The sequence below is a fragment of the Trichomycterus rosablanca genome, unplaced genomic scaffold, assembly GCF_030014385.1.
Source record: "Trichomycterus rosablanca isolate fTriRos1 unplaced genomic scaffold, fTriRos1.hap1 scaffold_305, whole genome shotgun sequence".
In the NCBI taxonomy this organism is placed as follows: Eukaryota; Metazoa; Chordata; class Actinopteri; order Siluriformes; family Trichomycteridae; genus Trichomycterus; species Trichomycterus rosablanca.
The window spans coordinates 1-12,285 of NW_026947133.1; the positions used below are offsets into that span (position 1 = coordinate 1).

At 44.2% G+C, this 12,285-nt stretch overlaps 6 protein-coding genes across 6 annotated transcripts; all 6 read right to left on the reverse strand.

Moving 5' to 3' along the window:
* Positions 1–441: 441 nt before the first annotated feature.
* Positions 442–2,497, reverse strand: LOC134307554 (NADH-ubiquinone oxidoreductase chain 4-like). Its single transcript, XM_062990522.1, is given in 1 exon segment — positions 442–2,497. A coding segment is annotated over 1 exon segment (1,077 nt). The 5' UTR covers positions 1,823–2,497; the 3' UTR covers positions 442–745.
* A 105-nt stretch (positions 2,498–2,602) lies between these two features.
* Positions 2,603–4,070, reverse strand: LOC134307556 (ATP synthase subunit a-like). Its single transcript, XM_062990524.1, is given in 1 exon segment — positions 2,603–4,070. A coding segment is annotated over 1 exon segment (684 nt). The 3' UTR covers positions 2,603–3,386.
* LOC134307558 (cytochrome c oxidase subunit 2-like) lies at positions 2,603–5,010 on the reverse strand. The gene is given in 1 exon segment (XM_062990525.1): positions 2,603–5,010. A coding segment is annotated over 1 exon segment (666 nt). The 5' UTR covers positions 4,995–5,010; the 3' UTR covers positions 2,603–4,328.
* LOC134307564 (cytochrome c oxidase subunit 1-like) lies at positions 2,603–6,723 on the reverse strand (the record flags this gene model as incomplete). The annotated part of the gene is given in 1 exon segment (XM_062990532.1): positions 2,603–6,723. A coding segment is annotated over 1 exon segment (1,569 nt), but the record flags the coding sequence as incomplete, so codon positions are not given.
* Positions 2,603–8,153, reverse strand: LOC134307559 (NADH-ubiquinone oxidoreductase chain 2-like). The gene is given in 1 exon segment (XM_062990526.1): positions 2,603–8,153. A coding segment is annotated over 1 exon segment (567 nt). The 5' UTR covers positions 8,139–8,153; the 3' UTR covers positions 2,603–7,571.
* On the reverse strand, positions 2,603–9,344 carry LOC134307555 (NADH-ubiquinone oxidoreductase chain 1-like). The gene is given in 1 exon segment (XM_062990523.1): positions 2,603–9,344. A coding segment is annotated over 1 exon segment (972 nt). The 5' UTR covers positions 9,330–9,344; the 3' UTR covers positions 2,603–8,357.
* Between the last annotated feature and the right edge of the window lie 2,941 nt (positions 9,345–12,285).

Genomic DNA, 12,285 nt, shown 5'->3' on the forward strand with positions numbered 1-12,285 from the left:
AAGGTTATAATGTTTATTCAATTTCAATTGGTGATAATGCTTTCTGCACCTTGGTCTAGAAAGATTATGAGTGGCACTAAACTAATAAAGAATGCGGTGCTTACGGCTATTTTGACGTGTATTAGAGCTCATTCTGGTTTTTGTGGTTTGGGGTTTAGTGTCATTAGTAAAGGGGAGATGAGAATTACTAGTATAAGTATTAGGGTAGATGTTATTACCAGGCTTGTCATAGCTGCTACTTGGATTTGCACCAAGAGTTTTTGGTTCCTAAGACCAATGGATGAGCTGTTATCCTTTAGAAGCGTGAGTGAGCCATGGAGTTTAACCACGGGGATGGGGATTAGCAGTCCTCATTGCTTCTGGCCTCTCTCGGTGGATAAGGGGGTTTTAACCTCTATTTTTAGAACCACAATCTAATGTTTTTGTTGAAACTATATCTACAGTATCATCATCCTCATATTAATTCAGGCTTTGTGATGAGAAGGATAACTGGTAGGAGATGAAGGATCATTAGCAGGTGCTCTCGGGTGTGGAATGGTTGTAGATTTGTAATGTGTGTGGGCAGGGGGCCTCGTTGTGTTATAAGAAAAAGGTAAAGGGAGTAAGCGGCGGTAATTAATGTCCCGGCTCCTGTTATAGCTAGGGTTCATGGGGATCAGTTAAATATGGCTGTAATAATGATGAGCTCTCCTATTAAATTTGGTAGAGGGGGTAATGCTAGATTTGCGAGGTTAGCAATAAATCATCAGACAGCGGTCAAGGGAAAAATTATTTGGAGGCCTCGGGCTAATACTATTGTTCGGCTGTGGGTTCGTTCATAGGCTGTATTTGCAAGGCAGAATAGTGCGGAGGAAACCAGGCCGTGGGCGATTATTAGGATAATTGCTCCGGTAAAGCCTCATGGGGTTTGGATAAGGATTCCTCCTGCAACCAGGCCTATGTGGCTAACGGATGAGTATGCAATGAGGGATTTTAGGTCTGTCTGTCGTAAGCAGATAGATCCTGTTATGATAATACCTCAGAGTGCGAGGATGATGAACGGGTATGCTATTTCTTTAGAAAGGGGGTCTAATATAATTATTATTCGTATTATTCCGTAGCCGCCAAGTTTTAGTAAGATTGCAGCTAGTACTATAGACCCTGCTACAGGGGCTTCTACATGCGCTTTCGGTAGTCAAAGATGTACGCCATATAGTGGTATTTTTACTAGAAATGCGATTAGGCACCCTGCTCATCAGATTTTATCTCCTCAAGAGATAAGGGTCAGTGGTTGTGTATATTGTAGAATTAGTATGGACAATGTTCCTGTGTTGTGATGAAGGAGGAGCAGAGCTACGAGCAGGGGGAGAGACCCCGCCAGGGTATAAAACAAGAAATATGTGCCTGCATTTAGGCGTTCGGTCTGATTTCCTCATCGAGTAATAATTATTAGGGTTGGGATAAGGGTTGCTTCAAATATGATGTAAAATATAATGATTTCGGTGGCCCCAAATGCTATGATTAAGAAGGTTTGAAGAGAGGTTAAAAGGGTAATATATATTCGTTGGCGGCTTATTGGCTCAGGAGTTACATGGTTTTGGCTGGCTAAAATTATTAGGGGGAGGAGTCAGCAGGTCAGGACGAGCAGAGGGGTTGAGAGAGGATCTGTTCCTATATAAAGGTTGGAGGTGGTTCACCCTGTTTCTGTGTTTCATTTTAGCCAAGTTAGGCTAATTAGGGCAATGAGCATGCTGTGGGCAGTTGTAGAAGGTCATAGTCATTTTGATGGGACTAGTCAGATTGTAGGAAAAAGCATGATTGTAGGGATTAATACTTTTAGCATTGTAAGAGGTTTATGGCTTGGAGGCGGTCTGTTCCGTGGGTACGGGCTGTGGCAACTAGGAGGGCTAGACCTGCGCTGGCTTCACAGGCTGAAAAGGCTAAAAGAAGCATAGGGGCTGCAGAGAAGGCAGTAGATTCTAGCTGGAGTGCCCATAAGGCGAGGGCAATGAATAGTGATAATATTATGCCTTCAAGGCATAGAAGTGCGGATAGGAGATGGGTGCGGTGAAATGCGAGGCCTATAAGTCCGAGAATGAATGCTGAGGTGAAGCTAAAGTGTACGGGTGTCATAAGGCGGTCGTGGATTTAAACCACGGTTTTCTGAGCCGAAATCAAAGGTCTTATTTTGGACTAACCGCCTATTCAGCTCATTCTAGGCCTCCTTGAATTCATTCATAAATTAGTCCAAGGGTAAGGAGCACAAGAACAGCTGCGGCCCAAATAAATGTGTCGAGGGGGTTAGGTAGTTGGTTGCCTCATGGTAGAGGAAGTAGTAGGGCAATTTCTAGATCAAATAGTAGAAATAAGATAGCTACCAGGAAGAAGCGGAGGGAGAAAGGCAGGCGTGCGGACCCTAAAGGGTCAAACCCGCATTCATAAGGGGATAGTTTTTCTGCGTCTGGGCTCATTTGGGGTAATCAAAATGATACTAATGCCAGGATTATTGAAAGGGCGAGGGTAATGATTAGGATAAATAGGGTTAAATTCATTATCTTTCCTTGGGCTTTAACCAAGACTAGGTGATTGGAAGTCACTCGTACTAACGTTCATACTAGAAAGATAAGATCCTCATCAGTAGATGGAGACGTATAGGAATAGTCACACGACGTCTACGAAGTGTCAGTATCAGGCAGCTGCTTCAAATCCAAAGTGATGTTCTGATGTAAAATGGAATAGGATTTGTCGGAGTAGGCATACTGCAAGGAAGGTAGAGCCAATAATAACGTGTAGTCCGTGGAAACCTGTTGCTACAAAGAATGTTGAGCCATAAACGCCGTCTGCAATTGTAAAAGGGGCTTCATAGTATTCTATGGCTTGGAGGGCAGTGAAGTAGAATCCCAGGAGAATGGTTAGGGTAAGAGATTGGATGGCTTGTTTTCGTCCTCCTTCTATAAGGCTGTGGTGGGCCCAGGTTACTGTTACGCCTGATGCTAGTAGGACCGCAGTATTAAGTAGAGGGACTTCGAAAGGGTCTAAGGTAACAATACCTGTTGGAGGTCAGCATCCTCCGAGTTCTGGGGTTGGGGCAAGGCTGGCGTGGTAGAAAGCTCAGAAGAATCCAAGAAAGAAGAAGACTTCAGATGTGATAAATAAGATTATTCCGTATCGTAGGCCTTTTTGGACCGGAGGTGTATGATGTCCTTGGAAGGTTCCTTCTCGGATAATATCCCGTCATCATTGATACATTGTGAGTAGTAGCAGAATTAAACCTAGTGTTATTAATGTGGTTGAGTGGAAGTGAAATCAGATAGCAAGGCCTGATGTCATTAGGAGAGCAGCTACTGCGCCTGTTAGAGGCCATGGACTTGGGTCAACCATGTGATATGCGTGTGCTTGGTGGGCCATTAGACGTTTTCTTGTAAGTAAAGGCTTAGTAGTAGAACAAATACATAAGCTTGAATTATAGCTACTGCTACCTCTAGTAGGGTAAGAAGGGCTAGAAGAGTGGCGGTAAAGATGGCTGCTGTTGCTGTTATTGGTAATAGTACAAAGGTTGCTGTGGAGATAAGTTGAATCAATAGATGACCAGCTGTTAGATTAGCTGTTAGTCGTACTCCTAAGGCCAAAGGTCGAATAAATAAGCTGATAGTTTCGATAATAATTAGGATAGGGATAAGTAGGATGGGGGTTCCTTCTGGTAGAAGGTGTCCTAGGGCTGCAGTGGGCTGGTTTCGTAGTCCAATAATTACTGTGGCAAGTCAGAATGGTACGGCTAGGCCTATGTTTAGGGAAAGTTGAGTTGTTGGGGTGAAGGTATAAGGAAGGAGCCCAAGGATGTTAAGGGTTAAGAGGAAAATTATTAGGGATGTTAAAATAAGGGCTCATTTGTGTCCTCCGGGATTTAGGGGCGTGAGTAGTTGTTGTGTAAAAGTTTTAATAAATCAATTTTGTAGTGTAACTAGGCGGTTGTCTTGTCATCGTTTTGAGGGCGAAGGAACAAGAATTCATGGAAGTGTGAGTGCGATTGCAATTAGGGGGATACCTAGGTATGAGGGGCTCATAAATTGATCAAACAGGTTTAGTGCCATGGTCAGTTTCAGGTTGTCGTTTTGAGGTCTTGGGCATCAATGGTTGTTAGTTCATTTGGGAAGGTGTGGTTTAATACTTTGTTTGGAATTACTGTCAGGAAGACAAGTCATGAGAATACTAGAATAGCGAATCAAGGGGCTGGATTTAATTGTGGCATATCACTAGGGGTGGTTGGGAGTCACCAATTTTTAGCTTAAAAGGCTAACGCTAATCCCAGTTTAGCTTCCCAGTGAGGCGTCTTCAAGCATAAGGGAGGATCAGTTTTCAAAGTGTTCTAGCGGGACGGCTTCTACTACGATTGGCATAAAGCTGTGATTGGCTCCACAGATCTCAGAGCATTGTCCGTAGAATACTCCGGGACGAGAGGCAATAAAGGCTGTTTGGTTTAGGCGTCCTGGGATAGCATCTATCTTAACGCCTAGGGCAGGGACGGCTCAAGAGTGAATTACATCTTCGGCTGATACTAGCACTCGGACTGGTGATTCTATTGGGATTACCATGCGATGGTCTGTTTCGAGCAGGCGAAATTGTCCTGGAGCCAGGTCTTGGGTTGGTACCATATATGAGTCGAAGGCTAGATCTTCATAGTCTGTATATTCGTAGCTCCAGTATCATTGATGGCCTATGGCTTTTACTGTTAGATGGGGGTCGTTGACTTCATCTATTAGGTACAGGATTCGGAGAGAAGGAAGTGCAATTAACACTAGAATTACTGCTGGGAGAATTGTTCAAACGATTTCGATTTCTTGGGAGTCTAAGATGTATTTATTAGTAAGTTTTGTAGAAACCATTACAACAATAATATATAAGACCAAGGTGCTAATTAGGAATACAATTATTAGAGCATGGTCGTGGAAATGTAGAAGTTCTTCTATTACAGGCGAGGCCGCGTCTTGGAATCCTAGTTGTGAGGGATGTGCCATTAAGCCGTGAGGCTTAAGATACGCAGGGTTTTAACCTGCAATTCTGCCTCGACAAGGCAGTGTAATTCCGTTTTACTAGCATCTCATAGAAGAAAGTGACAGAGTGGTTATGTGACTGGCTTGAAACTAGTTTACGGGGGTTCAATTCCTTCCTTTCTCGTTAGTTTGATTGGACTTGCACAAATGCGGGCTCTTCAAACGTGTGGTAAGGAGGGGGACATCCATGTAGTCATTCTACATTGGTGGCGGTTAGTTCAACAGCTAATACTTCTCGTTTAGCAGCGAATGCTTCTCATAAGATAAACAGGAATATAATTACTGCTACTAAAGACATTAGGGAGCCAATTGAGGAGACGGTATTTCAAAGGGTGTAGGCATCTGGGTAGTCTGAATAACGTCGTGGCATTCCTGCTAATCCTAGGAAGTGTTGTGGGAAGAAGGTGAGGTTAACTCCCACAAACATTACTCCAAAATGGATTTTTGTTCAGGTGCTGTGTAGTGTATATCCTGTAAATAAGGGAAATCAATGTACGAAGGCTCCTATAATGGCGAAGACAGCACCCATTGATAAAACGTAATGGAAGTGGGCTACTACATAATAGGTGTCATGCAGAACAATATCGATGGAAGAATTGGCTAATACAATCCCTGTCAGGCCTCCTACTGTAAAGAGGAAAATAAATCCTAGGGCTCATAGAAGGGGGGTTTCTCATTTAATTGATCCGCCGTGAAGAGTGGCTAGTCAACTAAAGACTTTTACTCCGGTAGGAATTGCAATAATTATTGTGGCGGATGTAAAATATGCTCGTGTGTCTACGTCCATTCCTACTGTAAATATGTGATGAGCTCACACGATAAAGCCTAGTAGTCCAATAGCCATTATAGCTCATACTATACCTATGTAGCCGAATGGTTCTTTTTTACCGGCATAGTAGGCTACAATGTGGGAGATCATTCCAAAGCCTGGTAAAATTAGAATATAAACTTCTGGATGCCCAAAGAATCAAAACAGATGTTGGTATAGAATTGGATCTCCTCCCCCTGCGGGGTCAAAGAAGGTAGTGTTTAGATTACGGTCTGTTAATAGTATTGTAATTCCTGCAGCTAAAACAGGGAGCGCCAGCAGTAGCAGAACGGCTGTAATTAGGACTGCTCAGACAAATAGGGGTGTTTGGTACTGTGAAATGGCTGGCGGTTTCATATTGATAATTGTTGTAATAAAATTGATTGCCCCTAGGATCGAAGAGACACCGGCCAGGTGTAGGGAGAAGATAGTCAAATCAACAGAGGCCCCCGCGTGGGCAAGGTTACCAGCAAGAGGGGGGTATACTGTTCATCCTGTACCTGCCCCTGCTTCTACCCCAGAAGAGGCTAGCAGGAGAAGAAAGGAAGGGGGAAGAAGTCAAAAACTTATGTTGTTTATTCGGGGGAATGCTATGTCTGGTGCTCCAATCATAAGAGGAACTAGTCAATTTCCGAACCCTCCAATCATAATTGGTATTACTATAAAGAAAATTATTACGAAGGCGTGTGCGGTAACAATAACATTATAAATCTGGTCGTCGCCTAGCAAGGCTCCGGGTTGGCTTAACTCTGCTCGAATTAATAAGCTAAGGGCGGTACCAACTATACCGGCTCAGGCACCAAACACAAGGTAGAGGGTGCCAATGTCTTTGTGGTTAGTGGAGAAAAATCAGCGTGTGATCGTCACAGGTAGGATGGCCGAGGGTTAGGCGGTGGTTTGTAGCGCCATAAACAGAGGTTCAAGTCCTCTTCCTATCAAAGCTCCGTGGTGTATAACATATTGGATTGCAAATCCAAAGACGCAGGCTAATTCCCCGCCGGGGCTTTCCCCGCCTTGCTGCCCTAGACGGCGGGGAAAGATAGATGAATGCTCGCTGGTTTGAGCGCTTAGCTGTTAACTAAGATATTGTAGGATCGAGGCCTTCTCATCTAGAAAGGCTTTAGCTTAATTAAAGTGTCTGGGTTGCATTCAGAAGATGTGGGATAAAGTCCTGCAAGTCTTATTCATGGATTAGGAGATTTTCACTCCTGCTTAAAGCTTTGAAGGCTATTGGTCTGGGTTATCCTAAATCCCTAGTGGATTAGTGCCTGGGTTGCTGGGGTGAGGGGAAGTAATGTGAGGGCTGCAGTTGTGAGAATAGCTAGGGGAAGGCTTGTTTGGGTGTTTGGCAAGCGTCAGGGGGTTGTGGCATTGTTTGTATTAGGTGAAATTGTTAAGGTTATTGCATAGCAGAGGCGCAGGTAAAAATATAGGCTTAGGAGGGCGCTAAGGGCAAGGATGGTTGCGGTTAGGGGGAGGCCTTGTTTTGTCATTTCTTGTAGGATCAATCATTTTGGTATGAATCCGGTCATAGGGGGGAGACCCCCTAGTGATAGGAGAATTAGGGCTGCTGTTGTTGTGATGGTTGGCGTTTTGGTTCAGGCTAATGCTAATGTATTGATTTTTGTTGTTGATATAAATTTGAATGTCAGGAAGGTTGCGCTTGTTATGGCAATGTAAATGCCTAGTGTTAGTAGGGTGAGTTGGGGTATAAATTGTAGGATAACAATTATTCATCCTAGGTGTGCAATTGATGAGTAAGCTAAAATTTTTCGTAGTTGGGTTTGGTTTAGTCCCCCTCATCCTCCTACAAGGGTTGATAATAGGCCTAGGGTAGTTAGTAAAGCTGGGGGTGAAAATGGGGCAATTTGGATTAGTAGTGCGAATGGTGCTAGTTTTTGTCAGGTGGCTATGATTAGTCCTGTCGTAAGGTCTAGTCCTTGTAATACTGCTGGTATTCAGAAGTGTATAGGGGCCAGGCCTACTTTTAGTGCTAGGGCTATTGTAACAATTGTAACTGCGATAGGGTGAGAGAGATGGTTAATATTTCATTCTCCTATAATTCAGGCATTTGTGGTGCTTGCAAATAGAATGGTTGCTGCTGCGGTTGCTTGGGCAAGGAAATATTTGGTTGTGGCTTCTACTGCTCGGGGGTGATGTTGTTGGGCTATGAGGGGAAGGATGGCTAGGGTATTGATTTCAAGTCCTATTCAGGCTAGCAGTCAGTGGGAGCTGGCAAAGGTGAGGGTTGTGCCAAGGCCTAAACTTGAAAGGAAGATTGCTAGAATGTAAGGGTTCATTAGTAAGAGAAGGAGTTTAACCTACATTTTTGGGGTATGGGCCCAAAAGCTTAATTTAGCTGATCTTACTAGAAAGTGGTGTAGTGGAAACACTTGGAGTTTTGATCTCCAGAATATGGGTTCGAGTCCTTTCTTTCTAAGGAGCCGGGAGGATTTTAGCCTCCATAAGTCACTCTATCAAAGTGGTCCTTTGGCATTCAGGCACAGCTCCTTATAGTGCTATAGTTGAGGGGGGAGTCCTGCGAATGCGATTGGTAGGGCAACATGTAGTAGAATTAGCGCCAGTGTGAGGGGCAGGAAATTTTTTCATACGAGATGTATAAGCTGGTCATATCGGAATCGCGGATAAGAGGCCCGGACTCACAGGAATAATATGGATAGAAGGGCAGCTTTTGTTATAATGTTAGTAGAAGTCAGTTCTGGTATTGTTGGGATGTGGGATGCCCCTAAGAATAAGATGGCTGAAAGAGTGTTTATTAGTAGGATGTTGGCATATTCGGCTAGGAAAAACAGTGCGAAAGGCCCTCCAGCATATTCTACATTAAAGCCTGAAACTAGTTCTGACTCTCCTTCTGTGAGGTCAAAAGGGGCTCGGTTAGTCTCTGCTAGGGTGGAGATGTATCATATAGCGGCTAGTGGCCAGGCTGGTAGTAGAAGTCAGGTGGCTTCTTGGGTGGTGTTGAATATTTGTAGTGTGAAGCCTCCTGTGAGTACGATGATTGATAGTAGGATTAGGCCTAGGCTTACTTCATATGAGATGGTTTGGGCTACGGCCCGTAGGGCTCCAATTAGTGCGTATTTGGAATTGGATGCTCATCCTGAGCCTAGAATAGAGTAAACAGCAAGGCTGGAGATGGCGAGGATAAATAGGATGCCTAGGTTTAGGTCAATTACTGGATAAGGGATTGGCATTGGTGCTCAAAGGGTAAGAGCAAGGGTTAAAGCCAATATTGGTGTGGCTAAAAATAAAAAGGGGGAAGAGGTGGAAGGGCGGATTGGTTCTTTAATGAATAGTTTAACTCCATCTGCGATAGGCTGTAGAAGTCCATAGGGTCCTACAATGTTTGGACCTTTTCGTAGTTGTATATATCCTAGGACTTTTCGTTCGATGAGAGTTAGGAAAGCTACTGCTAGTAGGACGGGGACGATGTAGGCTAGTGGGTTGATTACATGTGTTAATAAGATTAGCATAACTAAGGGAAGGATTTGAACCTTCGGGGGAAAGGGCTTAGGCCTTTTGCATTTACCAGGCTCTGCCACCTTAGTAAATTCTTATCTTGAATTTTTAGGTTGTGCTCTCCTTTTGTCTAGTTTAGTTGATTTCATTAGATGGGGATAGGGCGTGTTTAAAACATGGGCCTTATTTTTCCGGTCCTTTCGTACTAGGAAGAATGGCATTACAGATAGAAACTGACCTGGATTGCTCCGGTCTGAACTCAGATCACGTAGGACTTTAATCGTTGAACAAACGAACCCTTAATAGCGGCTGCACCATTAGGATGTCCTGATCCAACATCGAGGTCGTAAACCCCCTTGTCGATATGGACTCTGGAAGGGGATTGCGCTGTTATCCCTAGGGTAACTTGGTCCGTTGATCGGCAGGAAGCCGGATCTTTTTAGTCAGATATTCTGCGACTTAGAGATGTCTCTCTTAGTTTTAGGGGTTTCCCCAGTCTGCGTGGGAGCTTTGTTGTCTCCCGTGGTCGCCCCAACCGAAGATGAGGGCCAGTTACTATTTAGTTTAATTCTTTTAAGGTCTCTTGACATAGTTGGTCTTGCATCTCAAGCTCCAAAGGGTCTTCTCGTCTTGTATTATTATGCCCGCTTCTGCACGGGGAGATCAATTTCATTGACTTGAAGGGGGAGACAGTTAAGCCCTCGTTCCACCATTCATACAGGTCTTCATTTAAAAGACAAGTGATTGCGCTACCTTTGCACGGTCAAAATACCGCGGCCGTTTAACTTGTAGTCACTGGGCAGGCAAGACCTCCTATACATTGTGGTTTTTGCGGGAGGCGATGTTTTTGGTAAACAGGCGAGGCTTGTGTTTGCCGAGTTCCTTCCTCTTCTTTTAGTCTTTCCTTGTAAAGCCCTCCAGTGTGGGGTTAACGATTGTGGTTTGTGAGGTTTTCTTGATAATTTTTTTGGTCACAATACCCTCTTGGATTGGGTTCGTTAATAACTAGTGGTTGGTCCGATCTAGTTTACACTTGGGGTCTGGAGAAGGTGATTCCTTCTTATTACTCATTTTAGCAGTATCACTTCCATGTTGGCATGGAAAGGCCTGATAATTTTAGGGGTTTAAGATAATATGTCTGTATAATAGATTTTGGTTCGCCCGAGCTTTAACGCTTTCTGTTTAGGTGGCTGCTTTTAGGCCCACTTAAGCGATAATCTTGTTTAGTTTGATCTTTAACCTCCTGGTAAGGTTGTGTCCGGTTTCAAGGGGGCTGTACCCCCCTTGACTAACTCTCACATTTTTCTCTAATTCTTAATTTAGTAAAACTTAATATGATTTGAGGAGTGCGAGGCTGAACTTCTATCCATTTCTCAGGCAACCAGCTATAACTAAGTTCGGTAGGTCTGTCACCGCTACCCGGGGATCTTCCCACTCTTTTGCCACAGAGACGGGTTGGCCCTGAAAAACAGGCTATCTCGGGGTAGCTCACTTAGTTTCGGGGGTCTGAACTAAAGTGCGCTTTGCTCAGAATGACTAGCTAAATCATGATGCAAAAGGTACGAGGGTTAGACTCTGCTTTGTTAGGCTTTAATGGTTTATTTCATTTCTCTTTCAGCTTTCCCTTGCGGTACTTTTTTATTGCTTAATGGATGCCTTTTTCGTCACTCGTACTAGGGCGGGAGAATGTTTTAGTTGTGCTGTATGGGGTTTTTGAAACTTGTTAATGTTGGTAGGGCAGTTTAACTGTTTAAGCTAGCTGTTTAGCTCAGGACGATCCAACTTGCATGGATGTCTTCTCGGTGTAAGGGAGATGCTTAACTATCTCAGCCACGTCCTGGTTATTCCAAGTGCACCTTCCGGTACACTTACCATGTTACGACTTGCCTCCCCGTGTTTTAGTATTGGTTATTAGGAATGGTGTTGTGATTAGTTGGAGGGGAGAGTGACGGGCGGTGTGTGCGCGCCTCAGAGCCTAATTCAAAAGGACACTCTGCTTGCTTTTTACTGCTAAATCCGCCTTCGGGCGCTTGTTTCAAGGCGCCGTTCGTAGTATTCTGTGTTAGAAAATGTAGCCCATTTCTTTCCATCTCGTACGCTACACCTCGACCTGACGTTTTGGGGTTTGCCCATTTTGCTTACTGTTTATCCTTCACAGGGTAAGCTGACGACGGCGGTATATAGGCGGGTTAAACAAGGGATGGTAAGGTTTAACGGGGGTTATCGGTTCTAGAACAGGCTCCTCTAGGTGGATCTGAGGCACCGCCAAGTCCTTTGGGTTTTAAGCTGTGCTCGTAGTACCCTGGCGGATATTTTTGTAAAGTAATATCTAGGTTTAGGGCTAAGCATAGTGGGGTATCTAATCCCAGTTTGTTTCTTAGCTTTCGTGGGGTCAGGTAAGATTCAGGTAAAGCTACTTTCGTGTTGGGGCTTCGTGCCTCCAGAATGCGTATGACGGCTTAGGAGGTCTTTGGCTTTATTTTAATTTATTCCCTAACCACCCCTTACGCCGTGTATATCAACTAGGGTCTTTCGTATAACCGCGGTGGCTGGCACGAATTTTACCGACCCTTTTAACCCTGACTAAGTCAAGTTTTCACTTATGGCTTAATGTCTATTACTGCTGAATTCCCTTGGGGGTGTGGCATAGCAAGGCGTCTTGGGCTGGTATTTCGTGCCTGATGCCTGCTCCTCGTCCCCGGGCGGGGGATTGAGGGCATTCTCACAGGGGCGCGGATACTTGCATGTATAAGTTGGGCTAAAGCTGATAGTAAAGTCAGGACCAAACCTTTGTGCCTGTGGAACTTTCTAGGGTTCATCTTAACATCTTCAGTGTTATGCTTTGTTTAAGCTACACTAGCTATATAGTGTGATTTGATAACAATATATATGACAACACACACACCCACTTGTTGATTGCGCTGATCGAGTCTTACCTGGTTTTGGGGTTTGACAGGAATATTAAGGTTC